This window comes from Schistocerca gregaria, chromosome X, assembly GCF_023897955.1.
Source record: "Schistocerca gregaria isolate iqSchGreg1 chromosome X, iqSchGreg1.2, whole genome shotgun sequence".
Classification (NCBI taxonomy): Eukaryota; Metazoa; Arthropoda; class Insecta; order Orthoptera; family Acrididae; genus Schistocerca; species Schistocerca gregaria.
Genome location: NC_064931.1, coordinates 488,567,001 through 488,590,939, shown reverse-complemented (window position 1 = coordinate 488,590,939; position 23,939 = coordinate 488,567,001). Strand labels below are relative to the sequence as shown.

The following is a 23,939-nucleotide window of genomic DNA, read 5'->3' as shown; positions in this document are numbered from 1 at the left end:
TCTAATCTTCAGCATTCTTATGTAGCACCACATTAAGAAAGCTTCTATTCTCTTCTTGTCCAAACTATTTACCGTCCATGTTTCACTTCCATACGTGGCTACACTCCATACAAATACTTTCAGAAACGACTTCCTGACACTTAAATCTATACTCGATGTTAACAAATTTCTCTTCTTCAGAAACGCTTTCCTTGCCATTGCCAGTCTACATTTTATATCCTCTCCACTTCGACCATCATCAGTCATTTTGCTCCCCAAATAGCAAAACTCCTTTACTACTTTAAGTGTCTCATTTCCTATTCTAATTCCCTCAGCATCACCCGACTTAATCGACTACATTCCATTATCCTCGTTTTGCTTTTGTTGATGTTCATCTTATATCCACCTTTCAAGACACTGTCCATTGCGTTCAACTGCTCTTCCAAGTCCTTTGCTGTCTCTGACAGAATTACAATGTCATCGGTGAACCTCAAAGTTTTTATTTCTTCTTCATGGATTTTAATAATTACTCCGAAATTTTCTTTTGTTTCCTTTACTGCTTGCTCAATATACAGATTGAATAACATCGGGGAGAGGCTACAACCCTGTCTCACTCCCTTCCCAAGCATTGCCCCGTGACTCTTATAACTGCCATCTGGTTTCTGTAAAAATTGAAAATTGCCTTTCGCTCCCTGTATTTTAGCCCTGTCACCTTTAGAATTTGAAAGAGAGTACTCCAGTTAACATTGTCAAAAGCTTTCTCTAAGTCTACAAATGCTAGAAATGTAGGTTTGCCTTTCCTTAATCTATTTTCTAAGATAAGTCGTAGGGTCAGTATTGCCTCACGTGTTCCAACATTTCAACGGAATCCAAACTGATCTTCCCCGGCTTTTCCATTCGTCTGTAAAGAATTCGCGTTAGTATTTTGCAGCCGTGACTTATTAAACTGATACACCTGATTTCTTTGGGATTGGAATTATTATATTCGTCTTGACGTCTGAGGGTATTTCGCCTGTCTCATACATCTTGCTCACCAGATGGTAGAGTTGTGTCAGGACTGGCTCTCCCAAGGCCGTCAGTAGTTCCAATGGAATGTTGTCTACTCCTGGGGCCTTGTTTCGACTCAGGTCTTTCAGTGCTCTGTCAAACTCTTCACGCAGTATCGTATCTCCCACTTCATCTTCATCTACATCCTCTTCCATTTCCATAATATTGTCCTCAAGTACATCGCCCTTGTATAGACCCTCTATATACTCCTTCCACCTTTCTGCTTTCCCTTCTTTACTTAGAACTGGGTTTCCATCTGAGCTCTTGATATTCATACAAGTGGCTCTCTTTTCTCCAAAGGTCTCTTTAATTTTCCTGTAGGCAGTATCTATCTTACCCCTAGTGAGATAAGCCTCTACATCCTTACATTTGTACTCTAGCCATCCCTGCTTAGCCATTTTGCACTTCCTGTCGATATCATTTTTGAGACGTTTGCATTCCCTTTTGCCCGCTTCATTTACTGCGTTTTTATATTTTCTCCTTTCATCAATTAAATTTAATATTTCTTCTAATACCCAAGGATTTCTACTAGCCCTCGTCTTTTTACCTACTTGATCCTCCGCTGCCTTCACTACTTCATCCCTCAGAGCTACCCATTCTTTTTCTACTGTATTTCTTTCCCCCATTCCTGTCAATTGTTCCCTTATGCTCTCCCTGAAACTCTGTACAACCTCTGGTTTAGTAAGTTTATCCAGGTCCCATCTCCTTAAATTCCCACCTTTTTGCAGTTTTTTTTCAGTTTTAATCTACAGTTCATAACCAATAGATTGTGGTCAGAGTCCATATCTGCCTCTGGAAATGTCTTACAATTTAAAACCTGGTTCCTAAATATCTGTCTTACCATTACATAATCTATCTGATACCTTCTAGTATCTCCAGGATTCTTCCATGTATACAACCTTCTTTTATGATTCTTGAACCAAGTGTTAGCTATGATTAAGTTACGCTCTGTGCAAAATTCTACCAGACGGCTTCCTCTTTCATTTCTTCCCCCCAATCCATATTCACCCACTATGTTTCCTTCTCTCCTTTTTCCTACTCTCGAACTCCAGTCACCCATGACTATTAAATTTTCATCTCCCTTCACTACCTGAATAATTTCTTTTATCTCATCATACATTTCATCAATTTCTTCATCATCTGCAGCTAGTTAGCATATAAACTTGTACTACTGTAGTAGGTGTGGGCTTCGTGTTTATCTTGGCCACAATAATGCGTTCACTATGCTGTTGGTAGTAGCGTACCCGCACTCCTATTTTTTTTATTCATTATTAAACCTACTCCTGCATTACCCCTATTTGATTTTGTATTTATAACCCTGTATTCACCTGACCAAAAGTCTTGTTACTCCTGCCACCGAACTTCACTAATACCCACTACATCTAACTTCAACCTATCCATTTCCCTTTTCAAGTTTTCTAACCTACCTGCCCGATTAAGGGATCTGGCATTCCACGCTCCGATCCGTAGAACGCCAGTTTTCTTTCTCCTGATAACGACATTCTCTTGAGTAGTCCCCGCCCGGAGATCCGAATGGGGGACTATTTTACCTCCGGAATATTTTACCCAAGAGGACGTCATCATCATTTAGCCATACAGTAAAGCTGAATGCCCTCGGGAAAATAGGTTAACTTTAGATGTCAGCAGACAACGACACCGTCCACTACTTCTGAGCATGCACTGTCTGAGGTACCGAATGCTCAATATTTTGGAACTTTATATTCAGAAGAGTCAAATAGTCATTGTTGTCATTGTCCCACCCACGATGCATAACTCAACAACACGATGCGCATGATTACTTGTACAATCAGATCAACTCCTGCATACTGACTTCCCCATTTAAGCAATATCTACTCACCACAGATTCGCAGAACTGAGACCCTGCTTAGAGATTATCATAATATACAGGAGAGTAAGGAACTACTCATTCATCACGACATACCTGTCTTACGAAGGAATAGGCTTCGTTCGAGACACATGCAACTACTGTGCGCTGAACATTTAGCTACAAGAAACACCGATGTAAGAGAGCTCTGGAACAAGAACTGTCAGCACATCGGAAATTAGCAAGAGCAGGAATGTCTCTGTAACTGTGCTACTGTGAATGTCGAACTTGACGGGAAACTGTGGGCCAAATTAAATAGAATCCGCACTGGATGTGATCGGTGCTCCGACCCACTCTGTAAATGCGGTAGTGTGGAGTCTCCGAGTTGTGACTGTGGTGCACTGAAACGATGTATCAGTCATATAAGAGAGGAGTGCATCCTACGATGCTATAAGGGCACGTGCATTGATGTTATCAATGCCAATGCCACAGCAGTGGAATGGATTAGAAACCTAGATATTTGTATTTAATCGATTTATTTTCGTTTTATGCAATGACATTCGTTACATATTAGATGAATGTGCTGCATGTGTGGGCCATACGAACGACGAAGAACTGGATAATTATCCGGTGATACTTGAACACTTAATTGTACCCACACGGTGAGATAATTGTTACTTAAAGTAACCTGAGCACCTTTTATGTTCGACCAAAAATTTTGTCTACAGTATTGGCCACCATCACCCCAGTCACCAACTGGTATCAACCACTGGCGGCGGAACACAGAAAACCTGTGCGAACGGCCGACAACGAACCCGCAGAAGACTTGACCAGCTCCCGTGCAACATTCCCTGGCGGAGCAGGGACGACAAACATGGTCGGCAACACAGGTGGCCGAGAACCAGCAGAATACAGACAAAGCCAGTTCCCGACCGGCACTCCCTGCCAGGCGGTGTGTGCATCGGCTTCCGCCCATCAACATGGTGGTTAAGGACTACAGAGGAGTGCTACAGCGCCTCAAACACTGGACGACAGTTGTCTTCACTGCGAGGGTTGCAGGAGACAACAATTTGCGAATACAATTCTCAAATGTCGAAGACCTCCGGAAGATCACAAGCGAGGCGGCAGAGCTCTCGATTTCCTTCTACACTTAGACTGCTGGCCCAGACAATTTCAACAAAGCGGTCTTCATGGGTTTCTCAGTGCATGACCTCCAAACAGATTCCCTGGAGGACATCGGATTTGTTGAGCACACAGTGACATGCCTCAAATCTACCTAGATGCAGAGAGAGTCACCTTCACTCCCGTTGGTCTCCAACAACAATCAAGAAAACAAAAAGGTATGTTCAGTGAAGGAGGTGAAGGACACACATTTTACCGTCACAGGTCTACGGAATAAGAAAGGCTCACCTCAGTGCTTCTGTTGCAAAGGGATGAGACATGTGACACGTCTCTGTACCTTCCCCGAAGCATGCGTGAAGCGCGCAGGTGAACACGCGAGCGCAAAATACCCGCTACCCAAGACGCACCCTCCCAAGTGCAAAAATTGCGGTGTCCCGCACGTCATGAACTACTGTGATCGTCAAATGTTTAAGACCGTGGCAGCCCGCCTCCCACTCGATAGGAAGGTCGACAGTTCCGTCCGACGTCCGCGCCCAGGCGCACAGACGACGGCCAGGCTGACCAACTCCTGAAGAACCTAACACGTCACAGTGTAAATTAAAATTACTGTTTGAAGATATGCTGATAATGAAGTTCTTATTACTTCCATGCGGACAAACAGCACAAAATACGAGAGTTTACCTCATGCCCTTTGCTTTGTTCCTCTTCCAGTCAGAAGGATTTGCTCATCTTTTAATGCCTTTCCCTTTCGGAACTGGTCGTACATGTATTCCATCATTAACATCCATGACTATGAAGGAAATGACAAAGCACTCTTGACATTTTATCCAACAAAGAACACCATAAACGTTCTCCATGCATTCACAAGCAAGATCAGTCAAGAAAAATGGCTACGTAACAACCGGCGTGTTACTGTTTTTGTTTTATACTAGCGATCAGTTTGAACAAGTTGACGAAACTGCCACACATAGGCTCAAAATCAACGCATTGAAGTAATAAGCTTGGAAAGCAGCGCTATTCAGACGAAATACTTAACGGGTACATAGTGAGTTTTGCACCTTCAAACGTTCTTAGGTAATGGCCCTTGCTAAGGATATCCTATGTTCTGCTACTTTATCTAGCAACGGGTCACTCAGTTTTACTTTGCAACTATAAGTAGATACATGTACGTTTGCACCTGTAGCCTATTTTGCGGGTGCGTTTTAGGGTAGAGAAAAACTTTTCTCTTGTTTTGAGGGCCTAATCGATAGACGACAGCATAGAGAAGAAAATGGTGGAAATAAATTATTCTCAAAAAATAGTGGATATACCACAATTTTCTTCTGGACGCCTCAAATAGAGAAACTTTTGCTAACTAAAATTTTTTCAGCAGTGAAAGAGTCAGATTTACTTAAAGACGATAACAATTTTCCCCGTTTTTTGGATGTATAAAGTAAAAAGATGTGTAACCTCACCCACTTATTTCTAATATTGTCAACAAAATTAGTAACCCAATCTTCTCTTTTAACTATTACGTTTAGAGTGGGCCAGCACATCTGTTCGAGTGCTTCTTGTCGCGCTACCTTGTCTCCGGCACATATCAGAACTTTTACACTCGAAACAAGCCATAAATTTCCGTTTAACAGTTCACATTAGTCATTTGGACCTACAACATCCTACTAAATTGGAAGTGGACATTACTGACAACTATTATGATGTGATAAACGGTGTTCAGGCCTCTATCTGAAACATTGCGGAAGGCTGTCGTATAAGATCTCAAGCATTGGGTGTATATATGGTTCTGTTGTTTCCATACAAAACACAACAACGAAACACTTCACTGCACTTCCTACCTGAGTTATCATTCAGATAATGTATTGACATCCATGAAAGCATAGTTCATGTATTTGCCACTGAGTTGAGAACAGCACCTAACATAGTGTCGATTTTTCGTCTGAAATAAATACTAAAATTAAAAGATAACAGTTGCCAGTCCTGAAGAGACAAATTCTGTACTTTACCTTTGTAATTAATTAAAAATATTATTGGAATCTTTTCTTTCAGTGTAGCAGATTTACTTGAAAACAAGATGGACGCAATCAAAATTATTACGACATAATTTTCTTGCTACCATACCGTGACACACACACATACGCGAATATGTACGTGAATTAAAAAAAAACACACACACAACCATGTAGTTGTAAATAGAAATAATTAGATTTAAATGAGCCGCGAAGAAACAATACAGATGTCAAATCAAAATATGTGTAATGTGTCACGCATGTAGACAGACCCACCAACCCACCCGCCCACATACAAACAAACACAGTGTCGTGCCACTCCACTCACACTCATACAGCTCCTATGATCCCTCTATCAGCCTTAAAGCATGCAAGCAAGAATTGTATAGTGTGGTACAATACAGCTTATCTGCAGGGCAATATTTAAATATGGCATTTTAATTGTGATACTTCCTCGCACATTAAAACTGTGTGTCGGACCGAGTGTCGAACTCGGGATCTTTGCCTTTCGCGGAAAAGTGCTCTACCAACTGAGCTACCCAAGCACGACTCAGGACACCTCCTCACAGATTCAATTCTGCCAGTACCTCGTCTCCCACCTTCCAAACTTCACAGAAGTTGCAGAACTAGCACTCCTGGAAGAAAGGATATTGTGGAGACATAGCTTAGCCACAGCCTTGGGAATGTTTCAAGCGGAGAGTGCGCTGATATGTTACTGATATTAATTGTGTCATAAAACACACTCATGCACAGTGTCTCATCATCTACTCTACCTCTACTCAACTCTCATGACTACAGCACCCATGATCCTTCAGTTAACCGTAAGGAAAGTGAACAAGAGAATGTGAAATGCGATGCAATGTAGGTTACGTGCAGAGAACTCTTTAAACGTGACGTATTAATTGGAAGATATCTGTATTATGTTCATATACTGCATACAGAACAACAAACGGATGCATCAGTAGGACATAAAACGAATGTTAAAGCCGGCCTCTGTGGCCGAGCGGTTCGAAGCGCTTCAGTCCGGAACCACGCGACTGCTACGGTCGCAGGTTCGAATCCTGCCTCGGGCATGGATGTGTGTGATGTCCTAATGGCCTAATCGCCATTAAAATTGCTACACCACGAAGATGACGTGCTACAGACGCAAAATTTAACCGACAGGAAGAAGATGCTGTGATATGCAAATGATTAGCTTTTCAGATCATTCACAAAAGACTGGCGCCGATGGCGACACCTACAACGTGCTGACATGAGGAAAGTTTTCAACCGATTCCTCATACACAAACAGCAGTTGACCGGCACTGCCTGGTGAAACGTTGTTGTGATGCCTAGTGTAAGGAGGAGAAATGCGTACCATCACGTTTCCGACTTTGATAAAGGTCAGATTGTAGCCTATCGCGATTGCGGTGTATCGTATCGTGACATTTCTGCTCCCGTTGGTCAAGATCCAATTACTGTTAGCAGAACATGGAATCGGTGGGTTCAGGAGGGTATTACGGAACGCCGTGCTGGATCCCAACGGCCTCGTATCACTAGCAGTCATGATGACAGGCATCTTATCCACATGGGTGTAACGGATCGTGCAGCCACGTCTCGATCCCTGACTCAACAAATGGGGACGTTTGCAAGACAACAAGTATCTGCACGAACAGTTCGACGACTTCTGCAGCGGCATGGACTATCAGCTCGGAGACCATGGCTGCGGTTACCCATGACGCTGCATCACAGACAGGAGAGCCTGCGATGGTGTACTCAACGACGAACCTGGGTGCACGAATTGCAAAACGTAATTTTTTCGGATGAATCCAGGTTCTGTTTACAGCATCATGATGGTCACGTCCGTGTTTGGCGACATCGCGGTGAACGCACATTGGAAGCGTGTATTCGTCATCGCCATACTGGCGTATCACCCGGCGTGATGGTATGGGGTGCCATTGGTTACACGTCTCGGTCACCTCTTGTTCGCATTACGGCACTTTGAACAGTGGACGTTACATTTCAGATGTGTTACGAGCCGTGGTTCTACCCTTCATTCGATACCTGCGAAACCGTAATGCACGACCGCATGTTACAGGTCCTGTACGGGCCTTTCTGGATACAGAAAATATTCGACTGCTGCCCTGGCCAGCACATTCTCCAGATCTCTCACCAATTGAAAACGTCTGGTCAATGGTGGCCGAGCAACTGGCTCGTCACAATACACCAGTCACTACTCTTGGTGAACTGTGGTATCGTGTTGAAGCTGCATGGGCATCTGTACCTGTACATGGCATCCAAGCTCTGTTTGACTCAATGCCCAGGTGTATGAAGGCCGTTATTACGGCCTGAGATGGTTGTTCTGGGTACAGATTTCTCAGGATCTATGCACCCAAATTGCGTGAAAGTGTAATAACATATCAGTTCTAGTATAATATATTTATCCAATGAATACCCGTTTATCGTCTGCATTTCTTCTCGGTGTAGCAATTTTAATGGCCAGTACTGTAGTTGTAAGTTCTAGGGGACTGATGACCTCAAATGTTTAAGTTCCATAGTGCCCAGAGCCATTTGAACCATTTGAACGAATGTAAATGTGTACAAAAACTGCACAACCATATAATTATAAATGAAAATAGCTAGTTTAGTATATTGTCCATCGTCACTATCTACTGAAATTATCAGCAACCACCTGCATAAAAGAAATTTAATTTCTTAACCGGTTTTGGGAACTTGGGGCTCTTCCTGCAGAGGACTGTACAGGAAAATACGCCATAAATGAGTAGAAGTCAGGTAAGAATATTAAAATTAAGGACGAAAAGTTTTTAAAAATTTAAAGGTAAACAGTATAATATAATAATAATAATAATGGCATGGGTCGAGGGCCTCTTGTCGGGTAGACCGCTACATACTTATACCTATCGCATCATTTGTGTCAACAAATAGATGCATACAGCAAAATGCCGAGGTCCTAATAAATACAAGAGCAATCAGTGTTATAATACTGAATCCATTAATAGAAAAAGAGCTTGTTGGTGCTTACCTGTACAAAAATGGTATAAAGAAGCCAAAAAGCAAGTGAAGACATCATGCCAGAACTGGAGCTAATCAGCTAATGGCAGGCGCACCTTGAAGTTGATCTCAGGGTGACGGTGAAAGTACAATAAAGAATAAAACAAAATCGTACACAACTATAGTTGTCCTAAGGCATAAGCATAAGCATGTAAGTGGATATAAGCTGCGTAATAAGGCATATAAAAACCTAATAATAAATAAAATAAGTTAACATAACGACAAGAGGTGCTATGGGTAAGAAATTTTGGAACTAGTCTCCAGAGAGCTGTAGTGAGGTCAGTAGCATGCTAGTAGGGAGACTGTCAACAAAAACAAAGTGCGAAGCGCATCCTGGGGCGAAAACTCAAAATTAACTGTAGGAGAAAGGTCACGTGGGCATCGTTGGAAAAATCGGTCTTTTGCAACTGCATTTATTTGTGTGTACCAAACATGCTTCGTCTGTTTATTCTAGACGTATTCAGGGGTCTACAAAGAAAATTATTTAAGTATACATATTTTGATATCAGATGTGTAAGAATTCTTGGCAGTTATTGAAATGTAATTTTTGTGTTTGCAACTGTATGATTGTGTTTTTGTATACACTTACATTCATTTGTGTGTGTGTGATAAAGAACAATAATAATGAGAAAGAATACTTACGACAAGAATGCATATTGGAGAAAACAAACCTAAAGCACTATACCACTGTAGTACCACCAGAATGTTTATATGGATGTGAACGCGTAAAGATGAACTGTAAGCTGGACAGAATAGATGTACTTGAAAGACGGATTATTAGAAAAATACACTGAGCTGACAAAAGTAATTTGCATACCTTCTAATATAGGCATCATGTCAGACCTCATTTTTCCCGGAGTAGTCCACTAACTCAACGTGGCATGGATATAACAAGTAGCTGGGAGGCCCCTGCAGAAATAATGGGCCATATTGCCTCAGAAATTGCGAGAGTGTTGGCGGTGTAGGATTTTGTGCATGAACTGATCACTCGATTATCTCCCACAAATGTTCGGTGGTTGTCCAAATCATTGCACTGCAATCCACAAACATTCCAGTGTTGTTTGGGAACATGAAGTCCATGAATGGCTGCAAATGGTCCAGAAGTAGACGAACATAACCGTTTACAGTCAATGATCGGTTCTGATGGATCACAGGATTCAGTCCATCCTATATAAACGCAGCTCACGTCATTAAAGAGTCACCACCAGCCTGCACAGTGTCTTCTTGACAAACTGGGTCCATGGCTACATGGCGTCTGCGCCACATTCAAACCCAACCATCAGCTCTTACCAACTGAAATCGTGAATCATCTGACCAGGTTTTCCAGTTGACTGGGGTCCACTCGATATGGTCACGAGCCTAGGAGAGGTACAGCTGCAAATACAATGCCGTTATCAAAGGCACTCGCTTTGGTCGTCTGCTTTAGTAAACCATTAACGCCAAATTTCGCCGCATTCTCCTACTGTATACGTTTGTAGTATATCCCACATTGATTTCTGTCGTTACTTCACGCAGTGTTGCTTGTCTGTTAGGACCGGCAATTCTACGCAAACGCCCTTGCTCTCGGTCGTTAAGTGAAGGTCCTCGACACTGCTTGTCCGTGGTGAGAGGTAATGCCTGAAATTTGGTATTCTCGGCACATTCTTGACACTGTGCATCTCGGAATATTGAATCCCCTAACGATTTCCGAAATGAAATGTCCCACGCGTCTAGCTCCAACTACTATTCCGCGTTCAAAGGTATAACTTTCCGACGCACTGCCATAATCACGTCGGAAACCTTTTCACATAAATCACTTGAGTACAAATGACAGCTCCGCCAATGCACTGCCCTTTTATACCTTGTGTACGCAATACTACTGCCATATGTATCTGTGCATATCGCTATCCATCACTTTTGTCGCCTCAGTGTAATAGATGCAGTGCAAACTACATATGGTGAAAAATGAGAAGTAATGAGGAGATCTACCAGAAATACAGAGAAAATATCACAAGTAATGGCTAAGTATAGATTAACCTTTTGAGGGCACCTCTACCGAATGAAGTAAGCGAAACAAATATTCCCGTATTTCTGGAAGAAGAAATCCATGGCACTATGGATTACAGAAAAAAGAAAAGAACGAGAAAGAAACAACATCAAAGGGCCTGAAATAACAGAAAGATAGCTTTTAAAGAATAAAATTACTAAATTTACTAGGCTTTCAAACTAGAAGAAATAAGAAATCGAGGACAACAAGGACAGAACAAAGTAAGAGACCAACTTGGGGAGAAAAATGAGAGAATACCGGAAAAATAGAAAGCAACAACAAAGAAAGAAAAGAAATTGAAATTGTTAAGTGATCCTGGTTAGTCAATGCGGAAATTAAAAAATGGCGTTTCCTCGCCTGGTTCTCATGGGTAAGGAGCGCTAATCTGGCACACCCTCAATACATGTCACTGATACGGTTTCACTTCACGAAGCTTCTTGAATAATTTATTTGTGCTATAAAATCATTCATTACGATGAATTTCCCTGCTTGGTTCTTTTGTAGGTGAAAAAAAAAAAGATCTGATGCATTACAGACGTATCGATACTGTATTGATGGTAGGAACGTTACGATTTAACGTCCTGTCATTAACTAGGCCATTAGGGATGGAGTACAAAAATAGGCATGGAAATTAGCGATGACCTGTACAAAGAAAACATTGCATCATTTGACCTTCAGTGGTTTGGGGAACCAAGATGTATATAAATCTCCATGATCGACGGATATTTTAAGTCTATTCCTTCCGAATCTAAATCTAGTATCGTGACTTTTTTCGGAGCTGATCAGAACAATAGTGAGTTATAACATGTACCATTTCATTTATTTTTGAGACTCATTGCTATGTAACTGAATGTATCAACTGATTGAACAAAACATTTTCTCACGACGTATGCTGACTATTGGCATACAGTTTTTGCAATGAACGATACTTTTGAAAGTGATTGTAGACGCTTGTGATGGTGTTGTTCAGTAACAGCAGTTCTGCCTTCCTGTTTGTGAAATGCTGATGACACTGCTCCTTATTGCAGCAGGAAATAGTTTTACAATAATTATGAGGCGTCTGATTTGGCGGCTGTGTAATCAGGTATCTAAAGATGCCCGCAGTGGTGTTCAGTATTCCGCAATGAAACACGCAATTTTAGCACTGTGCAATATTCATTTACATAAAGTTTGATACTTGTTTTTTTTTTATATATGACGGCAGTTTGCTTACGCCTTTTCTTAACTCGTATTAAAGTTTCTTTTAAATAGCAGGATGTTTCCAAACGTGAAACGTGTGCAGGCAGTTTGGGTATAGGTTTTTCTTGTGATTTTTCAGGTAGCCCCGCAGTGCGATCAGGTGGTGATCAAGTGCCAGTTCAAAGGTCTCCAGAGACACTGCCAGAAGCTCTTCAAGACCGTGCTCACCGAATGTGGCGTGTGCTGCAGCTTCAACTACAGGGCCGCCCGCCCCGCTATGCAACAAAGGTAGTAGTTTTCGGTATAAACATTGCAAAACAATCATTTAGGAATTGCCTAGAATGACAGTAGCTCTAGGACTGTGAAACTCAGTGTTGTCCTGTTGCCTGTCCAAAAATACGTTTGACTGTTTGCTGTCCAATATGAAGTTGTTACATGTTGTATGGACGCAGATAACCGAGAATACATAAAAAAATGTTTCTACCCATTCTTCTATCGAATTACGTGTTACATCATTTACATAAATTGCTTTACATTCCGTGGCGGGTTTACTCTATACTTAATGATAAACGAGTATACGTTGGTACACTTTGGCAATGGGCCTTCCTACAAACCTTGTAATCGCACTAGTGTTGTAGGAAGTAAGTCACGAATGTAGCTTCGTTGATGTGCCACGCTGACCTGTGTTTACTCAGTTTGTAGAATAGACAGCTATAAACCTATTCATCAGATTACATCTTTTTGTGTCAGGTTACTGGAATAAGAACAAGACAGCCTATCATTTTTTATCGGAAATGATATTCCACTTGTCAAATTTGATCGCGCATAAATAATTAGCGTCTGCTTCTCTTAATAAATAGTTGGCAAATTACAGTTGTAAAGGGACTAATAAGCTCTCTTCAAATTGCAAGCTTGATTATGAAAATAAGAAAATGTAATTATAGTGTCTTTACCTGACAGTCTGTCTAATCACGGTCTATCCGTCTCAGAATGCATGTATAGTAGACATTTACGTGTAAGTTTCTGATTTGTAGTGATTCTATCTCAGACCTATGAGACCTTCAGAATTCTCTTTTACGTTTGCCTGGTAAGATTATTGTCAATGGAATAACTTGCTGTGCATGGCAGCACTAGTATAATATTGTACAAAGTGAGGTTTTTTTTCATTCCTCTACAAATCATTGTGGGTAGGTGTTTCGATGGCTTTTTCCACGTTTCATGAACAGTTTCTTGTGCAAAAATTACGTGATTACTCTGCTATGCACAATAAAGTGCCTGGCAAAGGGTTCAATGCGCCACCTGCAAGGTGTCTCTTGACCTTTCCACTCTCGAACGACGTGTGGGAAAAACGAGCAACTTAAATTTTTCTGTACGAGCCTTGATTTCTCTTATTTTATCGTGATTATGATTTCCCCCTATGTAGGTGGGTGCCAGCAGAATGTTTTCGCAAACGGAGGACAAGCTGGTGATTGAAATTTCATGAGAATATGTCGTCGCAACGAAAATGGGCTTTGTGTTAATGATTCCCACTCCAATTTATCTATCATGTCTGTGGCACTATCTCCCCTATTTCGCGATAATAGAAAACAAGCTGCCCTTCTTTGAACTTTTCGATGTCATCCGTCAGTCCCACCTGATGCAGATCCCACACCACACAGCAGTACTCCAGAATTGGGCGGACAAGCGTGGCGTGCATGGCAGCAGTAGACCTGTTCCACCTTCTAAGTGTTCTGCCAATGAATCACAGTCTTTGGTTGGCTCTACCCACAACATTATCTATGTGATAGTTCCAATTTAGGTTATTTGTAATTGTAATCCCTAAGTATTTAGTTGAATTTACAGCCTTCAGATTTGTGTGACTTACCTCGTAATCGGAATTTAGCGGATTTCTTTTAGTTCTCATGTGAATAACTTCACACTTTTCTTCATTCAGGGTGAATTTCCACTTCGCGCATCATGCAGATATCTTATGTAAATCAGTTTGCAATTAGTTTTGGTCATCTGATGACTTAACAAGACGTTAAATGACAGCATCGTCTGCAAACAATCTATGAAGGCTTCCCAGGTCTCCTATCTCGTTAATACTGATCAGGAACCATAGAGAGCCTATGTCACATCCTTGAGGAACGCGGGATATTACTTCTGTTTTACTCCGTGACTTTCCGTCTATTACTACAAACTGTGACCTTTCTGACAGGAAATCACGAATCCAGTCACACAAATGAGGCGATATTCCATAGACACGCAGTTTGGTTAGAAGATGCTTGTGATAAACGGTGTCGAAAGCCTTTTGTAAATCTAAAAATATGAATTAAATTTGACATTCCCTGTCGATAACAATCATTACGTCATGAATGTAAAGAGCCAGCTGTGTTTCACAAGTCGATATTTTCTGAATCTGTGCTGGCTATTTGTCAATAAACTGTTTTATTCGAGGTAATTTATTATGTTCGAATACAGTATATGTTCCAAAACCCTGCTGCAAATCGACGTTAGTGATACGGGCCTGTAATTCAACGGATTACTCTTATTTCCCTTTTTGAGTACTGGTGTGACTTGAGCAGTTTCCCAGTCAAATCGGCCACCTCTACCCATTCTATTCCATACTGATATAATACACACTTCAGATTATGCAACTTTGTTTCATTTCAATTTTGATTTAGATCAATAAGTGGGTTGCTACATGTTTCAGGTGTAATGATTCATCAGTAATTTCTTTTCATAACTTTATCGTGCAGTAAGATACTATCAGTGCATGCGTTACTCAGGGGTCGACTTCTGAGATAACGTTCTGGTTCATTCTGCTCTGTTGTGTGGGACGAATTGGATAGTGATTCTCTGTCCGGCAGGTGGCCGGCTAAGCGACGCTATTCAGATACACAGCATGGGCGGTCGCCGAGGGCCTTGCAGGTAGCAGGGGGAGACTTCTGATGTGCTTCGTTGCACGAGAGTCCAACCCTTCTCTCAGATGCAGACATGGACAACGCTGAAGGGAGAAGGTGGGATATTAACTTTAGCTTTCAGTTGCGGAGGATGGACTAGTAGGCAACATTTAATGCTGTTTTTGAGTCTGGCCAGGGACGGAAGAACGTGAATGGCAGAGATTTCAGCGCCTGATAGCATCTTCGCCAGAATCGGGAGATCAGGTAAGCAACACAGTATAACAAGTTTTGTATTGGCAAAATTTTTGTGGGAGAGGAAGTTGGACACCGGTGTGTCGCTGGAGGGGTGGTGTTTGGGCGCGCTTTCTGCCTTAGACGAGGGTGAGTCTAATTGGCTCTCTCGCGCACGCGGGTGGGTGCTTAAATTTTACTGCGAATTATTTTGATTTGCAGCTGCGTCTCGCGTCTGCCCAGCGATTGGTCGAGAGTAGGAGACTATACCCTGCTGGAAGACTAGATGGAGAATATCAGTTTTGAAGTGGCATCCATTTGACCAGAGGTTTGATGAAGGTCGGACTCGTGTTCGAATCTCAGTGTAAGATGGTGTGGAGACTTTCACTGGACGACGGAGGCAGACTGCGGACGCACGAAATTTGCTTCCGCTACCGGTACGTGAGGCGAAGGCGAGAGTTTCGGGCGCAATGCGATACCGGCTGCTGTAATCAGTGAGTCAACCAGGGTCAAACCTACGCAATGCGGAACACTGAACGCACATCGGAAGGGATAGGAATGGATTTCAGGTTAGAGAACGACGGGCAAAATCAACTGTTATATGGGTAAAGTGGGGAACCGAGTCAAGTCAAGTGGTGTTGATCTTCTTCCCTTCATTTCTCACCCTGTAAGAGCTGCGTGGTCACTGATTTAATGAATTAGGCTTGAGATATCGTGTGCTGTGATGTTTGAAGCCACCAGCCTGTTTCACTTCCGTAGTTCAGCTACGGTCTTCCCTCCACTAGCTAAGAATCAGTGTCAGTTTTTAAATGTTTCTTTCGATTTGTAAGTTTATGTCATTCATTGGATTAAGTCTTTGAGATTGATTCTTAATTCAAGCGCATGTGATGCTTGTGACGAGTCTAAAATTTTATACCATTTGATAGAAAAAAGATAATAAATAAATGTTAGTCGTGCAGCTACTTATTTCGCTGAACTTTTCGCTTAAGTGCACGCCAGCACACGCCTCCATGTCCTATGCTCTTTAGCATCATGTACTCTGTGAAAAAAAAATTACTGAATAGTTTAGCAGAGTGTGATCCCTGATCGGTCATTCTGGAGTTCAATAATTGAAATTCCGTTGCGCAGTTTTTTCTTTAGGATAGAGAGCGGAACTAGTTATCAATTGAAAATTCACAGAAATTCAGACTATTTGGCAGTCAGTCACATTGTTCGTGCACAGTTAACGCTCAGCCACCCACGGAAATGTGAGTCACTTTTAGATCCAACTCTAACAACTTTACTGCATATAAAGCTTCGCCTTAATTTATTTGGTATTTGAATTATTGTGAATGACTTATCGTGCAAAGTAAACATGGAATAAATGCTCCTAACCGTGATTTTGCTGCATCTTTTATCAGTATATTTTGTAATACTTTTTTCTTCTGCCGCGCCTTTAACTCTTTTATTACAATTTCATTTATTTTGTTCTTGAGACCGACTGTGTAATGTTTGGGTTTTGGGCTGAAAGATTTCAAAAGTTTTCTCAGCATGCTGGTATTTGAAACACTGTAAGAGAGACAGATATATCCCGTTGGACCTCAAGTGGGCTGTTATATGGAAGATTTACTCTGAAAATTGACGTTATCTGATCGAAAATAACTGTCTTTAATCATCGCTGGTGAACTGTACGTATCAACGATATTTCATTTACTGGCTTTCATGCTTACTTTACGCTTCTGTTGGTAGGTATTACAAAGCGTCCACGTATCCCCGAAATTGGTTTCAGTAAAGTTCCTTTGTTCTTAAGTATATCCCAAGAGTGAGTGACTCTATGCCTCAAGGTACTGCTCATCCCGTCTGAAATGATCATATATCCTTATCGTGGATATTCACCGTCACTGCACTCACTGTTTGGCACTTGTAACTCTAAAAACTCAACTTCTGTCTCTTCGTCACCCTCCTTCTCTTATAACTCACGTTCGTCCCTAAAACAAAGTAGAGGTATTTGGGAACAGTCTTATTTTGCTAGTGATTTATTTTCTTTGAATCACTTGCTGTTTGCACATGAGCGGTTGCTCCAATAAAAGTTAGATAGCTACCATAATACTTCCTGCAGATATGTTTATACATTTGATGTACAGAGAAGAAAGAAATGTAATTTTGTACTGCAAGACTATGTTGCATCGTCATGAATAACAAGAAAAGAGTAATATATGGAACAGAAAATAAATGAAGCCGTAAATAAAAACTGTAAGTCAGTCATACAAATATTAAACAATAAAGTGTGTTCCCTCTCCTATTAATGTGATAAAATTTCGAATATTACGAAAATTCCTGGCAAGGCAGAGTACATAACTACGCCAGCTCTAACAATGGTCGCCACGATGTTTGTTTGCTTGGTGGCTGTCTCGCGACGTTAAACAGGTCGCATACACTAGTGAATACAGTTTGCACTACTTGTAGTGTTCTTCTGCTAATTTACATTCTCTTTTTTTGCCTGCATCCAAAATGCCGAAATCCAAAATGACACTGGGAGAATGTATGACACTGTCAAACAGTTTAGTAGTGACGCTACTGTAACAAATTTGTTGAAAAGTGCAGCGTCTGTAATGTCTAAATCGCATTTCATGAGACGTTAGTTAGTTTAAAGCTCCATAGACCAGTGTGCTATTAATCGTAATGATGGGGATCATCTACATCTACATCTACATGGATACTCTGCAAATCACATTTAAGTGCCTGGCAGAGGGCTCATCGAACCACTTTCACAATTCTCTATTATTCCAATCTCGTATGGCGCGCAGAAAAAACGAACACCTATATCTTTCTGTGCGAGCTCCGGTTTCCCTTATTTTATTATGGTGATCGTTTCTCCCTATGTAGGTCGTAGCCAACAAAATATTTTCGCATTCGGAGGAGAAAGTTGGTGATTGAAACGAGTCATTTTATATTCATATTACAAATTCATACGTAAAAATGGGTACATGATAATTTTTATTATTATTACTATTATTAGCTGACAAAACCGGGATTGTCTGGGTATTCCATTTTGCCAGTTTTCTGTTAGAAACGGAAACAAACAATAAACTGTGTTTGTAGTGTAATACCGAAAAAATTTCATTTCCAAGGATTCGTGAAAATACCTTTGAAATTATGAAACAGTCGTACAGAGAAATACGCACAGTGTACAAACGTATGAGTACAGCTGCTTCACGTGTCTACAGCGCGATCCTGTAACCGTCTCTGCGGAAAAAGCCTCTTCATAGCTCTATAAACGCCGATTGTTTTCGTGTACAGCCGTCTACGCTTCGCAGTTGAAAGCTTTTAATTGCGCTACCACGTGTCACGGATTTCCTTAAGTTGAATCCACTGTAGGAGTGTCTTGGTAGTAAGGAACAATTGTATTAAAATGCCATGCATGATGCGGCATTTTTTCACGTGTCTCAGTGTTTATGACATCAAGTCTCCCGATGTATGTGTCACGAAGTGACAAAGTTTACAGGCATATTCAGCGGCATATGTGGATACAGCCTGCAAAATGTGTTACGAGTAGAGTAAGTAGCAAAGAAGTGATAAATGTATACGTCATGCACGGTGTGGCAGTTTTCCACGCTTCTCGTTGTTTATGACGTCATATCTCCCAAACCATGATACGTATGTGGTTCTCTTCCAGACAGCGATTGTTGCCTGACAGTGAGGGACACGTGTACTAAGTTCGGTTGAAATCGTTCCAGTGGTTTAGGAGATGTAAACAACATACATACACACACATACACACACAAACGCACACACACACACACACACACACACACACACACACACACACACACAGACACACACACACACCACAAATTTTAAGTACCGGTACTGTTGTGAGTTAATAATAACCACCTTTTACACATTGCTATTATAATGAGTTGTCAAGGACAAACTTTTTCAGTTTGTTTTCAAACTGAACTTTGCTCTCTGTCAGGTATCTTACATTATTTTGTAAGTGATCGAAAATTTTGATGGCAGCATTTTGCACTTCTTTTTGTGATAAAGGCAACCTACATGTGGAGCAATGAACATCATTTTTTTTCCTTCTGGCATTATAACTATGTTGTTAGTCTTGAACTGTAGTGGGTTATTTACAACAAGCTTCATGAGTGACTAAATAGGCTGTGAATTAGTAGTCAAAATACCTATTTGTTTAAACATATGTCTACAAGAAGATCGTATGTGAACATGGTATATTATTCTTACCGCACGTTTTTGAGCAGTCAATACCTTGTTTCTTAAAGGGGAGTAAAAAATGGTTCAAATGACTCTGAGCACTATGGGACTTAACATCTCAGTTCATCAGTCCCCTACAACTTAGAACTACTTAAACCATACTAACCTAAGGACATCACACACATCCAAGCCCGAGGCAGGATTCGAACCTGCGACCGTAGCGATCGCGCGGTTCCAGACTGAAGCGCCTAGAACCGCTCGGCCACCAAAGGCCGGCAAGGATGAGTTACCTTAGAACATAACACCATATGACATTATTGGACGGAAATATCCAAAATATGTCAACTTACTGATTTGTCTCTTCCAGGATTTTCAATGATTATAAGTGCAAATGTGACTGAACTAAGTTCTTTTAAGAGTTCCAAAATATGCTTTTCCCAGTTTAAATTTTCATCAATATGGACGCCAGAGAATTCTGAAGTTTCCACCCTACTTATTATTTCCTCGCCATGTGTTGAAATTAACATTGGTGTAGTACCCCTAGATATGCAGAACTGAAATTGTTGCGTGTTTTTAAAATTGACAAGGAGACCTTCCGCAGAAAATCAGTCAATGATATTTTTAAGATCACGTTTACCAATTCTTCTATTTCTGTATGTATGCTTGGATTGATTGCAATACTAGTGTTATCTGCAAAAAGAATTAATTCTGCTTGTTATGTATTAGACGAATGATCGTTTATATATATGAGGAACAATAACCCCGCACGTGATTTCTCCGCACTCAGAATTATGTCCCCAGACTGCATTGGCTGAATTATTAAGCACAACTTTCTACATTCTTCTGGTTAGATATGATATTATCCATTGGTTGGCTGTACCATCAATCCCATAAAACTTCAATTTATGTAGGAGAATACTATGATTTACACAGTCAAATGCCTTAAGTAGGTAGCAGAAAATACCAACTGGCACTATTTTGTCATTTAATGCTTGTAAAATTTGGGGAGTGACATATAAATGGCATTCTCAGTAGAGCAACTGTGATTTGTCGTGGATGTTACTGTTTCTCAAGTGAGGTATTATTCTAGAATATGTCACTTTCTCAAAAATTTTGGAAAATGACTTCTGCAGTGAAACAGCTGTACTGGTTATCTGTAGTAATTTTCAGGCATTGAGAAGATGTTTAGATGATTATCCAGATTATTCTTTAGCTGACAGAAAGGCTATGAAAGTAGCAAGCGAAGAGGAAATGTGAGATGAGCGTTGTATTGCATACAGCCATGAGAAGAAGCAAATTGGGTCATTTTGACAGATGTGAAGGATGTGATTTAATTATTGTGAAGTGAAGAGTCGTGCAGAACTTAGTCAGAAACGCTGCTGTTGAGAACGTATCGATAAATAAGAATACTGACCACCATTTGAAAACAAAATACGCACCTGATGTACCTGTTGATGTACAATGGTCCTCTTCTGCTTACAAACAGCAAACTATCTAAACACCTACATAAGTTATTACAGATAAAACTGTAGCTTTGAACAGATTAGCTCATCTAATGATGATAAGGGAAGGAGGTAAATGCGTTCCTGTAATATGTGCTTTCTTTTCAATTCTGACAAGAGTAATCACAGATACATTGAACTGTTGAAAGTTATTTGTTTAAACAGTTTTCTGAATGCGTAACTGAAGTGGGTCAGTGTATTCAATGATGCATTTCATTATATTTTGCAGTGCATGAGGTTTTTGATTTAATGACTTATATACGTATTCCACAACACATTTTCGCATATAGAATTGGTACCGTTTTAAATACCTTTTAACATATAGTGCAGGAGTGGTTTTTCACCTTTTTCGACACGTTTTTGCACCTAACAATGCTAAGTTTAGTCATAACTCTGAGTTACTGTGGCGGCTGTGAAGTACGGTGAAGTTTGTTTCACAGACGATATCTTCTTTTCCTGACTTGGACTCACCAGGGAAATACTTGGGCTCGAACAAACAGATCTGTATGGACGTTTGGTTACGGGACCATTATGTACCTCTGAATGTGCTGGTGGGTGTCGTTTTTCTGCAAAACACTGCAGTCATGCTCTAGATATCACTGTAGATGTAATTGTAGACGCCATGCGCAATGCAGCAATCTTAACTATAAATGTAAATGCGGAATGTTAATAAAATGCTCCGAGCAATACGAATGACTCCAAAACGCACAGTGAAGAAATGCAAGTTGATCGCATGGCGTATTTGCACATTCTATAATATCAGTGTTGAACGCCACCTCAATGACGCTTTTGAAGTTGTTCAGTGGTTCACCAATATCGTAGCCAGCGTTCTGCCAAGCATAACGAAGCATTGGTCTGTATACTCCCGCAGATAACTGATGCATATTCATGATAAAGAATCCCGGCTGCACATTACTGGAACGTAGTTCAATGAAGTCTGTTATTCTCCTGGCATATATTTTATATTGCCTGATGAAATACACATCCAGAGGTTGTGCATATTTTCTAGTTTTAGGCGGAAAGATTTTTAAATCTACATGTTTTCCACCAGATGCTTCCAGTAGTACTCGTTCATCCTTATGTCCAGACCAGGAGTCACAAAGTACCAATGACTTTCTCGACAAATGTCGATTAAAAACTGACAGATGTTGTTTCGTCATCTTTCCACTCACACTTGCATCGACGACGACATTTGGGGGGCACCACGTTTCCATTTCCCTTGACACGCGGGGTCCAAACTTTCCACTTGATTCTTGGAGGCAAACGTAGAGTTTGTCTGCCAATCGTCCGTCCATTGATGTAGCAACATCGATCTTGTAACTATGTGTTGCACAGTTAACTGATTGCAACATCGCGACAATGTTTCTCTCCCCTTTCATGGATAGTGTTCTGTCACAAGAAAGTTCATAGTTGAACTGACTCTGATCACAGTTCCATACAGAACTAATATCGATGTTTTCTCTCGTGATATGCTCATTGACGTCAGCAACAAACGTTTGAGCTCTTTCAATCTGCTCTTCTTCGTCATCCTTATCTTGTCGTGCTTGGAGCATAGTGGTACGGCGTGATGTTATCCTAAACTCCTCTTTCAAATTAGTAATAAATCCTAGTGAAGCTATAAAGTTTGTACACCCGAGATTTCTGGCTACGTCCAGTGCCCCATGTTGTAAATGCCAATAATGAACGGCGGAACCGCATTCTGGCGCTTCATCGAATTTCGCCATTACAGGCTCCTTGATGGTCTTGAACACCAGTGTGCGATTTCCTTTGAAAACTGTATTTCCTTCTCTTTTCTTTGCCACGTAATTCAGTATGTTTTTAATATTTCTTTTAGACTTCAGCTTAGGGTATCTTTTCAGAAGCTTGGCGTATGTGTCGAAACCTCTTACGTAATAATCATCGTACATGTTCTCCAGTGTGTTGTCATCAAATGCCGTGATGATACTTGCAACTTTAACCTTCTTCTTGGGAGACGGTTGGTATTCACTGTCACTGCTTCCATCGCCTCTTCCCGCACTTGCCGTAGCACTACCGTTTGCAATGAGTTGTTCGTCATTATCATCCCTATCATCATCATTATGTGTTAGTGTTACAACAGTATCTGTTTCTAACTTACGCTCATATTTCTGCACTATAATAGATACCAGAAAACCTGCGAATGATTCGTCTTATACACAAATACCATCTTCACGAAGAAGGGTTCTTCATAACTTCATCTCAACCAATCGCAATACATTAGCAGGATTGATTACCAATCGCCGAGCCATCTGACGCTTCAATACACAAATAATGTCACAAAACGCAACTTCAGAGGCACACTGCACCGTCCTTACTGGTCCCGACTGGCTACCGGCATGTCAGGGTGCATTGCGGCATGGCATACGCAGAGGCCTCTAAAGGACGACTGCAGAGTTTTGCAGATGCGGGAGTATCACTAGTGCAATAAGAGACCTTTACATTATTTCTCACACGATTTTGGTGTATTTGTGTTTGTTCGAGCCCAAGTACTTTCCTGGTCAGACCACTAGCTTTCGTCGTCAGAAAAATGGGAGGCGGTGTTCGTGAAACCATTTTAGACAACAGACAAATGGAATGATCATATAAAGTTGATCGTCGGTAAAGCAGATGCCAGTCTGAGATTCATTGGAAGAATCCTAAGCAAATGCAATCCGACAACAAAGGAAGTAGGTTACAGTACGCTTGTTCGCCCACTGCTTGAAAACTGCTCAGCAGTGAGGGATCCGCACCAGATAGGGTTGATAGAAGAGATAGAGAAGATCCAACGGAGAGCAGCGCGCTTCGTTACAGGATCATTTAGTAATCGCGAAAGCGTTACGGAGATGATAGATAAACTCCAGTGGAAGACTCTGCAGGAGAGACGCTCAGTAGCTCGGT

The 23,939-nt window shown here is 41.1% G+C and overlaps 1 protein-coding gene across 1 annotated transcript in view; it reads left to right on the top strand.

The window, feature by feature from the left end:
• LOC126298154 (sodium channel protein Nach-like) overlaps positions 1-23,939 on the top strand; it is a 129,028-nt gene that overhangs the window by 52,480 nt on the left and 52,609 nt on the right. Inside the window, exon 4 of the mRNA XM_049989464.1 lies at positions 12,372-12,520. Coding sequence (XP_049845421.1) covers positions 12,372-12,520 — 149 coding nt within the window. The remainder of the gene's footprint in view (positions 1-12,371; positions 12,521-23,939) is intronic.